The sequence below is a fragment of the Triplophysa rosa genome, linkage group LG13 (genome assembly GCF_024868665.1).
Source record: "Triplophysa rosa linkage group LG13, Trosa_1v2, whole genome shotgun sequence".
Classification (NCBI taxonomy): domain Eukaryota; kingdom Metazoa; phylum Chordata; class Actinopteri; order Cypriniformes; family Nemacheilidae; genus Triplophysa; species Triplophysa rosa.
The window spans coordinates 3689489-3709199 of NC_079902.1; the positions used below are offsets into that span (position 1 = coordinate 3689489).

The window sequence follows — 19711 nt, forward strand, 5'->3', positions numbered from 1 at the left end:
TCGTGACATAAATTCATATTAATCTATGAGTAGTTACTTATGAGTTAGTTATAATGTGCCCCTTCCAGTAAAGTCATGACATAAATTCATATTAATCTATGAGTAGTTACTGATGAGTTAGTTATAATGTGCCCCTCCAAGTAAAGTCATGACTTACTGGTGAGTTAGTATTTGTGTCATTATGAAAAATGCACTTAATGCACTTAAATCTTTAAATCTAAAACACCAATTTAAATCCAACAGTGTTTTTTTTTTTGCAACAACAGAATACTTTTGATAATTATTACTTAATTATTAAGATTTATCAGCACAAAATTTAGAAGGTAAAATCACATTGTAAACAGCAAAATCGCCAGTGTTAAAAAAGGTCAAATGAACTCTCAAAGTGTGGATTATACACTCACCTAAAGGATTATTAGGAACACCATACTAATACGGTGTTTGACCCCCTTTCGCCTTCAGAACTGCCTTAATTCTACGTGGCATTGATTCAACAAGGTGCTGAAAGCATTCTTTAGAAATGTTGGCCCATATTGATAGGATAGCATCTTGCAGTTGATGGAGATTTGTGGGATGCACATCCAGGGCACGAAGCTCCCGTTCCACCACATCCCAAAGATGTTCTATCGGGTTGAGATCTGGTGACTGTGGGGGCCATTCTAGTACAGTGAACTCATTGTCATGTTCAAGAAACCAATTTGAAATGATTCGAGCTTTGTGACATGGTGCATTATCCTGCTGGAAGTAGCCATTAGAGGATGGGTACATGGTGGTCATAAAGGGATGGACATGGTCAGAAACAATGCTCAGGTAGGCCGTGGCATTTAAACGATGCCCAATTGGCACTAAGGGGCCTAAAGTGTGCCAAGAAAACATCCCCCACACCATTACACCACCACCACCAGCCTGCACAGTGGTAACAAGGCATGATGGATCCATGTTCTCATTCTGTTTACGCCAAATTCTGACTCTACCATTTGAATGTCTCAACAGAAATCGAGACTCATCAGACCAGGCAACATTTTTCCAGTCTTCAACTGTCCAATTTTGGTGAGCTCGTGCAAATTGTAGCCTCTTTTTCCTATTTGTAGTGGAGATGAGTGGTACCCGGTGGGGTCTTCTGCTGTTGTAGCCCATCTGCCTCAAGGTTGTGCGTGTTGTGGCTTCACAAATGCTTTGCTGCATACCTCGGTTGTAACGAGTGGTTATTTCAGTCAAAGTTGCTCTTCTATCAGCTTGAATCAGTCGGCCCATTCTCCTCTGACCTCTAGCATCAACAAGGCATTTTCGCCCACAGGACTGCCGCATACTGGATGTTTTTCCCTTTTCACACCATTCTTTGTAAACCCTAGAAATGGTTGTGCGTGAAAATCCCAGTAACTGAGCAGATTGTGAAATACTCAGACCGGCCCGTCTGGCACCAACAACCATGCCACGCTCAAAATTGCTTAAATCACCTTTCTTTCCCATTCTGACATTCAGTTTGGAGTTCAGGAGATTGTCTTGACCAGGACCACACCCCTAAATGCATTGAAGCAACTGCCATGTGATTGGTTGATTAGATAATTGCATTAATGAGAAATTGAACAGGTGTTCCTAATAATCCTTTAGGTGAGTGTATATCACTGCGAGTGTTAATTAGACCTTTTTTAACACTGGCGATTTTACTGTGTATTTAAAGTAAGGCATCAGTACACCTTAAATCAAGATGCTGAATCTGTAATTTACTTAACATAAAACAAAATAGATTTTAATACATTACCGAACAATGCGGAAATAAAACCACTATTTAAAACTGTGCTGAAGAACACTGGAGTGATGCTTACAAACACTTAAAACATTCTTTAACCTTATAAGCTTTTTCAACAAACATTTTCAGACTTGTGACAATAATTTCTCACTTCTTTGATATATCAAGAAGGGCACTGCTCTCTTAAATATCATAACACCTTAAATCAATTGCTAAAGTAAATCTGTATTTTACTTAACATAAAACGCAACAGATTCAAATATAATACCATACAATGTGAAAATAAAATCAAGATGTAAAAATGTGTTCGTACAGTGCACAGTGAACACTGTAGTGATGTTAACAAACACTTAAACATTTATTAACCTTATAAACTTCTTAAAATGAATATTTCACCCATGAATGGTCCCCTTTGACTTTCCATGGTAGGAGTAATAATTACTATTTTCAAGTCAATGGGGACCATTTTGGGTGAACTATTCCTTTTACAAACATTTCAGACTTGTAACTAGAATATCTCACTTCTTTGATATATCCAGTAGGGCACTGCTTTCTTTTAAACTCTTAATTACACCCACATTTTGCTGAACCAGGCACCTTGCAAGACAAAGATCCGAAAACTTTTGAATGCTTTCTCCCTTTTTAAAGGTTGCTCTCAAACCTTTGTACTCCTCAGGATTAGCAGTTGCCAATTCTGCAATTGGAGCTTGGATGACAATTGTATTTCGGTCCACTTTCATTTTGTTGTAAGCTTCAGCTTTGCTGAAGCCTCCTTTTACGAGCTGTAAAACACTGTGGTACCGCTTGATGGAGTCTTCGGGGGTTCTTACTGGGAGGAAAGAAGAAAAGTGTGATACAGCATGAAAGTAAGTAAATAATATTACTAATGAGATTTTTTTTGGTTGTTCTACTGATTTAGATCAGACAACATTATGAATATATATATATTATAATTATATATATATATACAGTATATACTGTATATAATATGAATACCAGAATTATGTGATATTTGGGTTATATGCAATGCAACAAACATAATTCTGTTAACATGTTAAACTGGTTGCATAGCTTCCAGTTTGTTACATAATTGTTTGGTTTTCAGATATTCTTCAATAGGGATGTAACAATATTATGGATATCGTGTTATCGCAATAGTAAAATTGTATAAATATTATCGTTGTCCCATGACTGTATGAAACAATAGGTCTTCCGGGCTTAACATAAAGAAAGTTAAAAAATAGAATAAAAAAAAAAAGATGTTAACATTGTCAAGGTCCATCTGGTGCAGTTATTTTATTTTATAAAAATGATTTTTTTAGGTCATTTGACCCATCTATTATGTTGTCATGATACCAAATTTCGGTACCAGTCGGTACTATATGTGACGATACTTGCATTTCCCGCTATCATTTTGAGCGATGTTGAGCAAATTATGAAAGACCTCTGATTGGCTATTGTGTTTCTAAGGTCATCGGATATGTCTTTGAATGGCTCCTTACCGAGCGCTTGCGCAACCAAACCCGGAAGCGCGTGAAATGATCATTGCATTGCACTCTCTACAGAGCGCTTACACAGATACACACGGAAGCGTTTGAAAGTCTATCAAAGTAAAAATCAAACGCTGACTGGTACCGAAATTTGGTATCGTGACAACATACCTGTAAGCAACAGTTATGATTAGAGGATAAAAAGGGGATGCTAATAGCACGTTTCCAAGTCATCATCTGTCATTTTAAATATAGCAATAAATACCATACCGTAGACTTTATACCGAGGTATACAGTGTGTACAGTGAGATTTTGTTACATCCCTAGTCTTCAACATATCTTTCTTTGTGTGCAGCAGAACACATTTACAGCAGACACTTAAAAAACAATAACAAGTAAAACATATTTTGTAAGTTTCTGTACTTTATTTGTGTATTTTTAGTTTGAGGAACTTTTACTCCACTACACTCCATGACATAAAATTTTATATTTTACTCCACTAAATTTAATAAAAACATGCTGTTCTTCATCTTTTAAAGTGAAGTAGAGTACTTTTGACAGTACTTGTAATAAATTTAACATCAAGAAGCTTTGTACTGTAATAAATTATTAATCCAATACGAGTATGAAATACTTATTTTTAACTTTACTCGAGTTTACTGAAGTACTTGATTTGTGTACTTCATGCACCACTGGAAATTGATTTGGAACAACTTGAGGGTGAGAAAATTATGACAGAAATGTCATTTTGGGGTTAACGATCAAATTAACTAAAATTTTCTGGATGAACTATAACTTCTAATAGAATAAACATACCTCTCCGCAAATCAACCTTTATTTTCTTGGATTTCTTCTTGTTTTTATGCTTTTTTTCCCGTTTCTTCTTTTTTGCTCTAGGTTCAGAATCTGATGAATCTGAGGATTCAGAGGAATCAGAAGATTCATCACTGGACTCATTTTTCTGTGTTGCAGCAATTGTGGATGAAGACGCTGTCAATGCCTGTCCAGGTGAATTAACAGCTTCACATCTCAGATTAAGTGCTTTGACAAAGAACAAACAAAATATATTAAGAAAAAAACTTCAGGTAAAGACTTTACATAATTTTTATCCATGTTTAATGTAGCAATGTTTTATAAATGGGGTGACCTTCCTGGTCAACATCCTTCTTAGACCAAATGCAAAATATTTAAACAACCAGTCTGTAATATGGTGGGTAAAACAGTGCTACCCCAATGTCTCACTGATTGCGGTTAAGCAATAAAGCCACTCTCAAGAGTCCATGGCATTTCCTGTCAAATTTAAGTAATTATAATAAAACATTGACTACTGTTAACGCAGGTCCATGGCTCTATTACATACCATCCTCCAGTCTTGATCTGAGAAAATTTCTGTCATCTGTCAGAGAGTCAGCTTTTTCCTCAAGATGAAGAATCTTCTGCTTCTGAATCTCAATTTGCATCTTTGCTTTGTCAAGAGCAATCTGTAAGGTTGGTGCACCTTATAAAAAGAAAACAAAAATATGTAACTTGGCTGAAAGCAAAATAAGAAAATGAATTAATTAGTAATGTGGGGTCAGGGTGGCATTCAAGATACACATTTAATTAATTAATTAATTGTTTTAATCAGTCTATTGACCAGTCTACACATTTATTTCTTATGTATGTTACAGATTACTGTAAATCAAGTTCCCAAAAAGTACAACATCTTAAATTTCAATCTTACAATTCTTTTTGTCTTCATTTTTTACTATGTTTATTTCTTTCTTGTTAATGTGGAAAAGGCTACAAACATACCTCCTGTTTGAGCAGACTGCTGTTCTGCAGGTTCTGAAAAAGGCACACACACACACACACGCACGCGCGCGCACACACATGCACACATATATATGAAAAAAAGTAACGGCAGAAAAAAATAGAACAAAAAGTTTTTAAGTTCACATGAAACAGGCATTCTGTATAAGAGAAGAATGATTTATTACAGAAACTGTTTTTGATTCTCAAACCAAACATTTCAATTGCTGACCAATCCCAAGAGGACTTAAATGGAACTATGAACTATACAACATGGGTTTTATGTATTGTAGTATTATATAATGTCAAGTAATATAAACTTTGATGATCAAGCCATTACATTATTTTGATTACAATAAGCAGTTTTATAAAATTAATATTTTCCTTGTAAGCTTGTAAAGCACTTTATTTTAAATTGTATTCTGGTCTTATGCAAACTGAACGGAGTATTAACGTAATATATGCCATTGAATCCCTCTTCACATTTCCCAGTCATTTGATTTTAGAGCTGTGAAATGTAATAATTTTTACAACGCATCATGATGTAGTAATTTAAATCTTCTGCATTGATGCAGAATAACATAAGATTTTTAAAAACTAAATTAAATATTACATAGTTTACACAACATGTTAGAATTAGTACACAAGGTAGAATTAGTACATTAGTGACAAATCTTCAAACCGTTTGATTTTCTTTTCATGCGACTGTAAAATAGATGTTGTCTCTCGATGGAAGAGAGCATGAATGCATGTGGAGGAAGATCTGTGTAAATAAAGCACATTCGTGACTGTTTATGTAAAGTAGAGGTTAATTTGACACAGAAATGAGGTCATACCGCATCTGCATTATAAAGTGTGACAAAACCAACGCTCGCATTTAAAATAAATGAAGCACGTGGTGCAGGAGAGATATAAAAGCACCGCTGCTCACTTATACCTCTGACAATATGACGAAAAAGTGCTGCACAGCAGAGAGAAATAAAACACCAGTCACATTTAAAATCTGATCTGATTGAAGTCTGTCATATAATTTAGTCATTTTTATGTATAAATTTGTATATAATATTTACATATATTTATTGTTAAAATTTTATCTATGCATTTCGTTTGGGCTGATAGACAATGTCATCGTCTATTGCCGATGACTGACAGACATGACGATGTTGACCTGTTAGTCAACTCCCCACCAGATTACGACTCCCCTCATTGATACTGCCCATTAGGATTAGCTAATCCTTACCCTGCCCCCCACATCTAATCCTAAACCTAATGCTAGTGGGGAATAGGAGAGTCATAATTTGGCAGGTGTAATTTCCAACAAATGTTTCACTTTTGTCACGTGACTCTCGCTGCTCTATGCTGTGGGCTGCAAATCGCATTGTAAACAAATATGAACAAGGCTAAGGGGCATACTGATAACTGTACAGCACTGTACAGATCAGACTAGCCAGACTTTATAACCGTGGATCTTGCACTGTGTAAAGTGGACGCGCAGTTTGCGCAGACCTCCCTGACTTTACAACTGTATCCACCTTATCACCTTATTTTTGTACACAACATCCATATTCAGCTCTGGTGCTTGGATTAGATACATGTAATAGATTATTAATACAAAACATTTAATCAATTGTATGGTAGATTTTAGGTTGTAATATTAAGAAGGTTTAATGTCACACATTCAGCCCTAGAGAAGGATGTGCACGTGCTTAGTATAATATAATATATCCATTGTATGAGGAGTCTTACAGGCCTTTGTGCCTAAGAGCATGGGGAACTCCACATGGGTACCATATACTCAGTCCTTTATTTCAAAAGTCGTCAAGTTGCAGAAGTACAGGATGCACACCACGTGATATAATAGGCGCTTGTAACCATTAAATTGAGATATAAAAGCCGGACTAAAATATAATGGAAGCAAACGAGAAGGGGAAGGATTAACGCAAATAATGATATCATGTGGTTTCTGATTGGTGAATGATGTGACAAACGGCTTGGTATTACTGTACAAATGTTGGAGTCAGATGGAGAATTGTTAGACATCTTCAGATGAACTCTGTGTGTCTCACTTTGTTTGCTCGAGCAAATAAAGATTGAATTCTTGAAACCTGGATCCCTGTCTCCAAGATGTTTTTATGCGTTGGAAGGTCGATTTGCCACAACAGTATTCAAATTAAGAGAAGAGAAAGTCTCATGAATTGACAATTGAATATAAAACATAGCAGCCTGTGACATGAGTCGCAGAAACCCTTCGTCTTCAAAATATACTGTATAGTGGCTGATGATCAAATGCAATTGTACTGTATTCCAGGTCCTGTTTACGGTGCACAACAAAAAAGGGTTTTGTGTGCACTGTTGTTGAATAACTTGACAGTTTATTGTGTATTTTTTCCATTAAAAACGGACTTGGTAATAATTTGAATGAATTTATTAATAATAATACTTTGGAAGTGTGTGTGAATTGTGTGTGTCGTTCACAGCTCTATTTGATTACTTACCTACTGATGAGATTGCTGCATTTTCAGTCTGAACATTTTTCCGTGCAGCTAGGGAGAAGAACGCAGGGTACATCATAACCTAGGCCTATATATAAAAAAAACTGTTGCCAAAAATGATACATCTGGCTTTGTCTCTCTGCCGTGTTTACTTTGACACTTGCAGTTCCCACTAATCAGAATTTCCGGCAACTTGCAATATTTTTTGATTACTTTGTCTGCAGATTTTCCGCATAATTTGGCCGAAGACGCGGCACATCATCACATGGCGCATTCGGTCAAAACCTGCTCAAGTCACTTCACAGACGTGTGTTACGTTCTAAAACAATATGCCTGGAGACAACAAAGCTATCTAATCTATGAAGAAAGCTGCTATGCTTAATTTATATCGGTGACGTGAGCTTCATCACGGTCGACTAAACGCGAATTTCTTAAAAGTATGTAAAGTTCACGGGATAAACTCAAACACTATTGTTGTAAACATAAAAAAACATTAACGTTAATAAAGTTTCTCAAAAATAAATAAAAATCAACGAGTCATCAAAGTCTCACTCGACCAGAAAACCTAAATTGGCAACCCTGAGGAAATGTAAACAAACGACATTAAAAAACAGATTGTTAAATACATAGAACTTAGCTACGTTTAATGGCGCATTTAGCGGCACCCCAACCTCGTCGTCCTCTGATGACATAGTTTGGATTTTGAGTATGGTAGTTCCCCCTCTAAACACTACGTGAAGCTCTGGTGTGTCTTGTTTATCTTTACAGTTATCCCAATATGTAAAAACTTCTAAAGATGGTGCAATTCCATAAAGTTTTATTTTGCTTAAAGTATGTATAATATTTAAGCCAACCTGCATGATTGAATCACGGGTTCAAATTGCACCGGAAATAAGCGGGGTGACATTTTCCGGTGGTTTTCGCGGGTTTAGTAGTTACCCGTTAGCAAATAGCTAAATGCATAAAGAGCGTATGTCTTGGTGAAGAGAATCAGCTATGTTATATTCAAAGTTATTGCTTTTTGCTATTCAGAAACCTTCTACTAAAAGGAAACTCAAACTCATTAAATGTCTTCAAAGCAAACGCTTACTGGCAAGTAGAGTAAAGTGCCCAACATGTGGTCATGATATGGGAATGAAGAGAAATAGAAGACATTCTGACGGTTTTCATTGGTGAGTTACGATGTTTGTTGGGTGCATGATGCTTTGCTGAAAGATATGTTTTCCGTATGTGAATAAATTACCGTGAATAAAAAAATTATGTAGCAACAGTAACGTTAATTACATCAAATGTCACTGACCTACAGGCGGACCTGCTACCATTATATTTATTACACATTTATAATACGATTTTATTGTAATTCTAAAATAAATCTCAACGACCTATATTTCATTGGTAAGCTCTTAGAGTGTACTTATATAAGAACACATTTTTGAACATACTTCTGTAGTAGTGGTAATTTATTACTTTGTAAAAGAGTATGCAGCAAACTAGGGCTGAAACGATTCAAGTAACTCGAGTAATTCGAATACAAAAAATCAGAGGCAATTTTTGTTGCCTCGAAGCCTCGTTTAATCCATTTAACTACAGTACACACGGATCACTGCGTTTCCCCACGGACCATTATTACTGATGCACAGCCCGCTAAACTCTATTCATGTTACTGTCAGGGTTCTGGTAGACGGAGAGCACACCACGGAGGTAGATAAGAAAAAGGAGTTTATTTCAAAAAACGGGAATATCCAAAAACAGGTAAGTATTTCAAAAACAGGAATATCCAAAAACAGGTAAGTATTACAAAAACAGGAATATCCAAAAACAGGTAAGTATTTCAAAAACAGGTAAGTATACTTATCGGGGTAAAGAATTGCAGTGAAGACAACAAGACTGAACAGGGGAAAAAAAAAAGGTGCAAACTTAAATAGAATCCTGATGATGTGATGCAGGTGTGTACTAATCAAAAATGGTGGATGTGCGGTGCATGCTGGGAAACTGAGTTCAGAACTCCGGGGAGAGGGAACGGGTGAAGCGAGCTGGCGGTGACGACATGGGGGGCGTGGCCGGTGGTGCTGAAACCGTTACAGTTACAGGGCTCTCAAATCTCACGCATTCACCGTGAGACACACACAGTTTAGTCTGTTTACACGCTCACACCTATTTCTCATGCTGATAAATAAGTGATAGCTTATTGAAATTGTGAATTGCTATTTTACTTAGTTTTAGTCTATTTTGCGAGTGAAACTTGTTTTCCGGCTGCACTGAGTCCATCAAACTAGATGCTGCTGACTAGTGGATGCAGAATCAAGTTATTTATACATGCATCTGTCTGTTCTGCTTGTCTGAGTGAATGAACTGCACAGTTTAACGTGCTACACGCGTGATGCTCATGAATTTGTCTGCGTCTGCGCTTTATGAGGACATGAACACATGAACTTCATCTCCAGAGTTGCTCTTAGAGTTTATTTCAGAACATTTTACTTAGTGAAGCTAACGCACAAAAAATAAGCGTCTTCCGACGACCTGCCAAAATAAAAGTCCGGTTAACTCGGTATTTGTATGTGGACAAATATATTACTATTTAATAGTAAAAAAAAGAAACTAAAACTAATTTAGATAAACTAAATGCATCATGCATAAGCTGAAGTTAGTTGTTTACCTTTTAAATTATTCTTTCTATTTTTATTAATGTTTCTTATTTATACATTTGTATTAGGCCTATATAGCATTTTAAATGTAATATGGCAATGGAATGTACTAAATGGGTTTAGTTTTCACAGATATTAATGTATGCAATTTCAGCAATAAATATGTTAATTTTTCTAAAAAGGAAACTAATAAAGAAAAAGTACTTATTATCCGAATACCCGATTAATCGATGGAAAAATCTGTAGAATACTCGATTACTAAAATAATCGATAGCTGCAGCCCTACAGCAAACCAATGGACCATACAAGAAACCTACTGGCATGGTATATAATACCACCTACTGGTGGTATTAGGGTTAAAGGTATCACAGAACCCTAATTTTTCAATATATCAGCTTGAAATTTGAAACACAACTTTATTAGAAGTTTCACCATCATTTTCTTAGCCTGGTAATATTGGTGGTATTCTCCACATCAGAGCGAATAGCATCCCGTGTTTCCATGACCGCTGTCGTTTTAGATTTCCCTAACTATAATCTTAAATGCGGCGCTTAGCGTCTACGTCACGGCTCTCAGCCCTCCCCGTTCGTTGGATGGACGGCTGGTATGGAGCCGGAGATAATCTGGGAGATGGTTTGCTATATCATACTGAGTACAGAAGCGAACTGAAATTGAGCGAAAGTACGAAGTCTGACGTAGTCAGGCTATCATTTTCTGGCAGTTTTTGGTGAAAAACTTTTATTTTAATTTTTTTTATTTAGATAGTTTTTTTTATTATTATTCAAATAGACTGAAACTGTTTTTATAATTCTGTGTTTCACCTCTGAGATAAACTATAAAATGTCTTCTTTAAAACAAGACCAAGCTTAGGCATCTAGACTAAAGCGTTCCAGAGTTAGATTCATTTTAATGTTAGAAATCACCTTTAAGCCCCACCTCCAAAAAGGGGGACCGACAGTTAGTGGAGCATCCTTCTACGCGTACACGCAAAGCATAATGGGTCATTTTGTGCATTGTTGTAAAACGTCAAATAAGATGTAACACTTGGCTTTCTTTCATTTTTGCTGTGAATGGGAGAAAGACCTACTGGAGTATGACCTATCATAGCCTGTAAATTAAACTGTACAGTACATTTTGGAACATTAATTTAATTGTTTTACCTACATTTATTGTTTCTTAGTCCAGGTAAATTCCCTTTGTATGGGTAACCATATTTTGCCATTTATCGCCATCACAGGATATGCAGACATTAAAGTCATAGAGGCAAGAAAAACAGCAAAGCTGTGCGAGCAGGGTCTCTTTTTGAGAGATCAAAACTCAGCTTATCGTCATGGCTAACATTTATTTACAGGTGAGTCTATTGTCAGACAGCAAATTTATTGTTTTAATTTTGACAATTAAATTTTCCCTATTCTGAGATATTATTGTTTGCACAGATTTGCTCAGGGACTGCAGATCAGACAAATTGATATGATGCAAGATTGCATTGCAAAAAGTTCCAGAACTCTCTCTAAGATGGCTCATATTCTTAGAAACGTTTGCCATTGTGGCATGAAACGATTTCGAAGAAGAACTGGACAGATGATTGGAGGTGGTCAAGAATTTGCTGTTCTGGATGAAAGCAACTTTCGTCACAAACGAAAGGTGAGTTTAGAACGTATAAGTCAAATTCAGAGTGCAAATGTCTTTTATAATTGGCATTTGTTGAGTCATGGAATGTATGTAATCTGGTGTCCTTGTTGGCCAGTGTCTGTTAAAGCAGTGTAATAATGTATGTGATACAAATATAGTTGTGGGGAAAAAAAGAGACCACTCCAAAAATTTTCTAAATTCACTATTTAAAGTAATGTGTTCTGTTCAGGTAAAATGATTATTTTTGCTATGTTTTCTGAACTGCTGCCAATATTTCTCCCAAGCTCCAAATAAAAATATAGTTTTTAGAATAGTATTATATGTCATGATTCTCAATGAGGGTCCAGATGCAGACAGCGTAGAAGGGGTTAACAGAATTTATTACAAAAAAAACAAATCAAACACCCACGATGGGGAAAGACAAAAAGAGAACAGCACTATAACCACATATAAAACATAAACCAAAACTTCCTACGTGGGGGACAAAACCGGCGGACGAGGTATCCAATAGAACCATATAAAACTGAAACTGGACTAACACTAGATAAACACAAGACAGAGCAAAAACAATATATACGAGACAACTTACTGGAGCTTGAGACAAGGAACAATACAAGGTAATACAAAACGAATCAGCACGAGACAAGAGACACAAGGTTAATATATAGGGGAATACAAATGAGGGATGATAACACAGGGAGGGTGACGGGCAGGTGACAGGGGTAAAACACTAAGGAGAAGCTAACGAGGTAACGAGAGGGCGGGGCTAGAAGACGCGACACCGGAGAGAACGCATATTATTGTCAAGAGGACAATAATACGTTTCTCTCCACACATAACAAGGGATCCTGCCGTGAATCACGACAATTATAGTTTTATTACCAGAAAATTACTAAATGTTCAAAATAACAAAGTTCATTGCTTTTAGATCTGGAATATTGCAAAGAAATAAGTTCATATTCATTTTTAAGCAACACAAAGTAATCTTTATACGTGTATTTACAGGAGTACTCCATGAAATATAAAGATATAGTTTTGCCTTTATTCTGCATTTTTACATGTATTGCAATTGTAGTCCAGTGTCCATAAAAACACACCTCAGGAGTGACGATAAGACAAATGGAAGCTGTGAATAAAAATGAGGCGTATATTCAATCAAAAATTTGTTCTTAAATCTATCTAAAACAGTACAGTTTTTTTGTTTGATAATGAATATATGTTTTTGTTATTTTGACTGTTTAGGTCCATTTAAATTTTCTGCAATTAATAATCTTTATAATAATAGTACTTGATCTATCTTGATCTTTTACAACTGGTGATTAGTGGCATAATCCATTTCCAGTTTGGATTATGTTCCAATTTCCAGTAAAATTTGTTCAAAACTATTTTTTACGTTTAAACTGAACTGTGAATAACAGTGTGTTGGTTGTTCAAATAACTGAGTAAGTAATTTTAAAGACTACAACACGGCTCCAATAAATATTTTGCAATTACACTTCTAGCGTTGCCAATGTTGGCACTTATAGTACAAGTTTGTAACAGTTACAAACCTGTTACCATGTTTTCTTATGGTTTTCATGTTTTTTTTTTGTAATTTCACTACACGCCATGAGTGGGCAGTAGCTAGCTATACTCTCAGGTTGAAAAGGGGTAGCGGGAGTAGAGCAAGTCAGCGTGGTAGTGAAGGAAGTCATCGTGGCTGATGGCCCCAGACAAACATTTGTCCTGATTGGGAAACTTTGTGTTTGATGCTTAATCTGAAAAGGACTCCACAGTTTGGTGGGAAATATATTCCTTCTGTCTTGTAAACCTATGTTTTAACCCATATCAGTAAAGCTGATGTGAAGGGTTTAAAGGCTGTGAGCTATGAACACTTCTGAGGAACCATGATTACGAACTGCAATTCTTGCTAACAGCGTGTCTGGAAATACGCTAAGGAATACAGCTACACTGGGCACGTTTTTGGATTACTCGCTTGGTTTTTGGGATTGTATGAATTTTGACTCATCTACCGCTGTGAACGGACAATCGTTAGCGTTACACTCTCAAACTTTACCGTACTCACGGACAATCAGATAAGGGCTTTTCTCATTTCTAATGGTGATGAATATTGTTTGTGAATGTGTATGTTTGTTATACTTATGCAAAAGGTGACGCAGATAAAAACAGATTCATCTGAAAGAGAAATGTTTGTTTAATTGCAGAGTTTAATTACCAAAAAGTTTGATGAATGCTTGCCGTATGTTAATTCCATCTGTTTTATTTATGCTGTTTATGCGGTAATACAAACATTGGTTAGTGACCCCTCCCTAAAAACAGATTAAGCAAAGCTCTATATAAAGAGAGCGGCGGTTATAAGTTGCTGACCCCTTCTCCAAAGAAACTAGTGTACCAAGGCCACACCTGCAAAATGTCCCCACATCATAACAGAGGCACCAGATCCCCCAGATTTCCTCTAATTTGTTACACATTATTGTGGACACATATTGAAAGAGTAGTTCACTTCAAAATTTGGCCCCATTGACTTTCAATAGTAGCCTAGGAATACAAATTATTATGGGAAATATTTAAGTGAACTACTCCTTCAAATGATGCATTGCTGTTGATATTATAATTATTTCTGTATTTAATGAAATTTCACTTTTACAGTATGGGCGAGGGAGAGTATCAACAACATGGAGGAGAAAGAAATGGGTGTTTGGCTTGCTAGGTGTGAGGAATAAATGCCGTCACCCAGTCCTGCGTCTGGTGAAAAGAAGATCAAGGTGTCACCTAATCCCCATAGTTGTAAAACATGTGCGCCCAGCCACAACCATTATTTCAGATGAGTGGAGAGCCTACAGGGGGGTTTTGGCCAATATGGGCTACAGACATTTTACAGTGAATCATTCCCGGTGGTTTGTTGACCCAAACAGTGGAGCTCATTCTCAACACATTGAAAGAGCTTGGTTTACATACAAAACAAGTGTATGGAGATTAAGAGGGAACAGGACTGAGAAGATGCTCAAAGAACACCTCTCACTCATAGAGTGGACTCACTGGCTTGGTGAGAAACATAAACAGGGACCCCTTGGACGTCTAATAAAAGATATTCGCCATCAGTTTCCCGTTTAGGGGACAACGCACTGAATATTTTATGTGCTTGTTGTATATAGTAAAATGCAGATTCAGCATCTTGATTTAAGGTGTACTGATGCCTTACTTTAAATACAATGTGATTTTACCTTCTAAATTCTGTGCTGATAAATCTTAATAATTAAGTAATAATTATCAAAAGTATTCTGTTGTTGCAAAATAAACACTGTGTTGGATGTAAATTGGTGTTTTAGATTTAAAGATTTAAGTGCATTTTCCTGTCAAGACAAATGACACAAATACTAACTCACCAGTAAGTCATGACTTTACTTGGAGGGGCACATTATAACTAACTCATCAGTAACTACTCATAGATTAATATGAATTTATGTCATGACTTTACTGGAAGGGGCACATTATAACTAACTCATAAGTAACTACTCATAGATTAATATGAATTTATGTCATGACTTTACTTGAAGGGGCACATTATAACTAACTCATCAGTAACTACTCATAGATTAATATGAATTTATGTCATGACTTTACTTGGAGGGGCACATTATAACTAACTCATCAGTAACTACTCATAGATTAATATGAATTTATGTCATGACTTACTTGGAGGGGCACATTATAACTAACTCATCAGTAACTACTCATAGATTAATATGAATTTATGTCATGACTTTACTTGAAGGGGCACATTTTAACTAACTCATCAGTAACTACTCATGATTAATATGAATTCATGTCATGACTTTACTTGGAGGGGCACATTATAACTAACTCATCAGTAACTACTCATAGATTAATATGAATTTATGTCATGACTTTACTGGAAGGGGCACATTATAACTAACTCATAAGTAACTACTCATAGATTAATATGAATTTATGTCACGACTACTTGAAGGGGCACATTATAACTAACTCATCAGTAACTACTCATAGATTAATATGAATTTATGTCATGACTTTACTTGGAGGGGCACATTATAACTAACTCATCAGTAACTACTCATAGATTAATATGAATTTATGTCATGACTATACTTGGAGGGGCACATTATAACTAACTCATCAGTAACTACTCGTAGATTAATATGAATTTATGTCATGACTAGGTGACATCATTAAAACATGCAGTTAAACGTTACGTAAATATTCAGGTCATCTTAATCATATTATTTGATGCTTTTTGGTGGTTAGTGAACGAGTGAGAGAAGAGGTGCAGACTGCAGAGGTAAATAAGCAGACATTTTGAGGGGACAGTAATGGCCGAAAAGGAGAGCAAAAACACATGACGGAAACGTCCGTCTGTGCATTCTGATAAAAAGACAGTAGACCAGTCCACAAAACAACCACGCCAATAATCATCATCTGTAGGCTTAAACTGGTTTTAATTTGGAAAGTTTTGTCTGTTAAATGCAGTGGTTTTTAGTCCTGGTCATTGGGACCCGCTGTTCTGCACATGTTGTATGTCTCCCTTGTTTACCACACCTGATTCAGATTATCAGTTCATTAAATAAGAGCTCCAGAACAGAGAGAAGTATGTTAGATAAGTGAGACAGAAAATGAGTGAGTGCAGAGTGGTGGGTCTCAAATGATTAGGATTGAAAACCACTGGTTTAATGAACACCTTATTGTAGATAATTCACTTTTAACAATAGCAGTGGAATCACTCAAAAGAGAATGAGATAAAAGTATAGCTTCTAATTACCAATGCATCATTGTAGATTAAAAAACAATGGCAAGAAATCCAGTGCCATTGGATGATGTTTGTGCCAAAGCTGCAGGTTGTAAATGTATAAACCGTTTTACAGTACATCACAAACAAACAAAACACTGTGCCCTTTTAATTCGTTTTATCTTTAGAGCATGTCTGATTTCATCCCAAAATGTTAATTATTACATTAATTAACAAACATGTACTAACGTGTAATTAAGGCGGCTGTTATTCATGCAGGAATTCATATGACTCATGACATAGTCATGCTTGGTTCTTGATTAGTACATGGCTTAACTCATCATTAATTCATATTAAAGTGATTATTAATTTAGGTATTAGGTATTATTACTGTTATTGTAAAGTGTTACCAAAAAACCTGTTCCACACGACTCCATGGGGCAAATAAATGCCTTTTGAAATGAATCGATGCATTTTAAAGAAATTTCCATGAACTTTTCAAACTGTTATGTTTAACTTCTATTATCCGTCAACCGTGAGTGCACAGAAGTGAAACATTACGATTTAAAAAGTTGTAAATATGTACGTTTCCCTTAAACAAACAATTGATTCACTTCAGAAGGTCTTTATTAATCCTATGGAGCCGTGTGGAGCACTTTTTGATCGATGGATGCACTTTTTGGAGCTTCAAAGTCTCATCCACCATTCATTCCCATTATAAAGCTTGGAAGAGCCAGAATAAAAGCTATTTCAACTCTGACTGTATTCGTCTGAAAGGGGAAAGTCATATACACCTAAGATGCCTTGAGGTGTGGGGAAATTTTGAACTAAAAGGGAACTTTAAGGGTGAAGAAATCACAAAAATTCACAGCATCTAAATACAATGTAAAACTAAATGCATTGCGTATTCAATTCGTAGAGCACGCCTTTTCTGTCCAAAGACCCTTGGGGGACCACCAAGAAAGACCACAAGGTAACTTATGTTACACAAATATATCAGTAATAGCTTTTCAACAACAATTTCCACTCCAGCGCATTTCTTACCAGAAAAAATGTTAAGGAAGCAATACGGTACAAGAGGTTGTAAAAAAAGTCACACCTGAAGTGCGTGGTTTATGCACAACACAAGTGTAGGCAATCCCTTCAGTAATAATTTATGTAAATGATAATCCACAGCTAGCCGTGCGTTAAAGGGTTTTAATGCACGATGTGGAGGCCAAGAACCACCCGACGCGAAGCGCTTATACCATGTGTAGGAGCCATTTTAGAGCAATTTAAGTTTTGTCCAGGAGGAGGCGTAGTGGCGCTCCTATATTAGGGTATCTTGCTAATGGAGAGCAGGTGGTGGCGGGAGAGCAAACAGTCTTTTGACCGTGTCAGTATGGACTATGCTACAATAGCTTTGGGTCAACACAAAGGAGCTAAAATGAATTCATTGGAGAACTATGCATGATGGAAAATATAAGGTATGAACAACAAACATCTATGTTATGGATAAAAGGAGAGCTCCTGTCAATCAAGTTGTGTATTGGTGCAGCACAATAAAGACAATAAGCAGTTTACATCAGTGTGCATGGATTTATTACTGAACGCGTCATTACTTGCTTACTTCACCCACCAACATGAGCGGCTCGCAAAAAAGGGACGCTATAATAGTCAAAAGACTCTGCTGTACATTAAGTGAGCATTGAACAAAGACACACTGCTTCAAAGATCGGCGAGTTTATGGAAAGAGGATGTTGCACGTGGACGCCAATATGGAGAGGGAGGCTTTGGTGATCGTGAGTTTCAATGCAGCCGAAGGATTTGCTTCGTGGGCATTGGATTTCGCTGCTGTAACATGATCGCGAGTTGTGGATTTACTTCACTGTTCGTGTTGGATTTATTTCGTCGTTCCTGTTGGATTAACGTTGTGTTTACTACACTGTTCCTGGCGGATTGGTTGCTGTTCGAATAACGCATTGGCGCTGGATTTAAAGGTACTGTTGCAACAACAAAAGTTTATTGGCCATTAGCTTTGTGTGCACACACATTCAGCCTAAATCCAATGCATTGGTGACAAATGGGGTAAAAATGTATTTCTTTGTTTGGTGTAAACATCTTGTTTAAATGGATGAACAATGTTTAAATGCGTAGATGTCCGCTGCAACAAATGAACAACTTTGTACCGATAAAGAGCCTGAAAGGCAAAAACGGACAATCATACTTACAGCAAAGGCTTTGGCAGAAAGGCTTGAGTCCTTGCAAAATCTAAGAAAGGTAAAGCTTAATAAAGCTCATAAGTTGATTGAAACTATTAAAAGGTTGATGCAAGATAACAAAGAGTATGTGCCTGAAGTACGAATCATGTTTGACAATTTCAATGTATTGTTTTCAGATGTTAAAGAAGTGCATGAATCATTGTTGTGTGTGTTACCTGATAGTGAACTTGAAAAACACGATATATGGTTTAAGGCAAAAATGATTCCCATTAACGATTTTATTGAACATGTGAATATCTATATGTCTAAACCTGTAACTGCTAAAGAGGTTTATGGAAAGGATAATGATGATATTGGTCCAGAGGACAGTGTTTCAAATGTAGTTAAGAGCCACACTGCCTCTAGTAAGAGCAGTTTAAAAAGTAGCCGTTCTTCCATTATATTAGCTCGTGTACAGGCCGAGGCTGAGAGAGCTGCACTGATAGCACGTGCTAGTGCATTAAAGGCTAAACATGTAATCGAAACACAGCAGGAGGAATTGAGAAAACGTATAGAACAAATGGAATTAGAAGCTGAGATTGCAGCATCTTCTGCAAAAATTGCTGTTTTGAGCACAACTGACAGTCACAGCAAATGTACTCATACTAAAGGTTCACATATAAAAGGATTAAGGACACACGACAGTTCAAAGGACGGAGACGAAAATGGAATTTTTGATTCTACACGACCAAAGAGGTTAAATGCAGGAGCCACGGAGTATGTGCCAATGGATACAGCTGGAATTACCCACAGCGTTCAATCTCAATCAGTCGGTGTTACCTGTAATGTAGCAATGCAATTTACATCAATGCAGTCTAATGGAGGATTATACACCCGTGCAAGTACTACTGGCCAACAACAGGATTTGAGTAATTCAACAGACCCTGTAAGAGGCAACATGGCAAC

General features: G+C 36.5%; 1 protein-coding gene across 1 annotated transcript; it reads right to left on the reverse strand.

Moving 5' to 3' along the window:
- Nucleotides 1-2180: 2180 nt before the first annotated feature.
- LOC130564254 (coiled-coil domain-containing protein 106-like) lies at nt 2181-4700 on the reverse strand. Its single transcript, XM_057350199.1, has 3 exons — nt 4601-4700; nt 4057-4281; nt 2181-2579 (listed from the first exon to the last, which is right to left on the reverse strand). The coding sequence occupies exons 1-3, from the start codon at nt 4698-4700 to the stop codon at nt 2269-2271; spliced, it is 636 nt and encodes a 211-aa protein (XP_057206182.1). The 3' UTR covers nt 2181-2268.
- Nucleotides 4701-19711: the final 15011 nt, after the last annotated feature.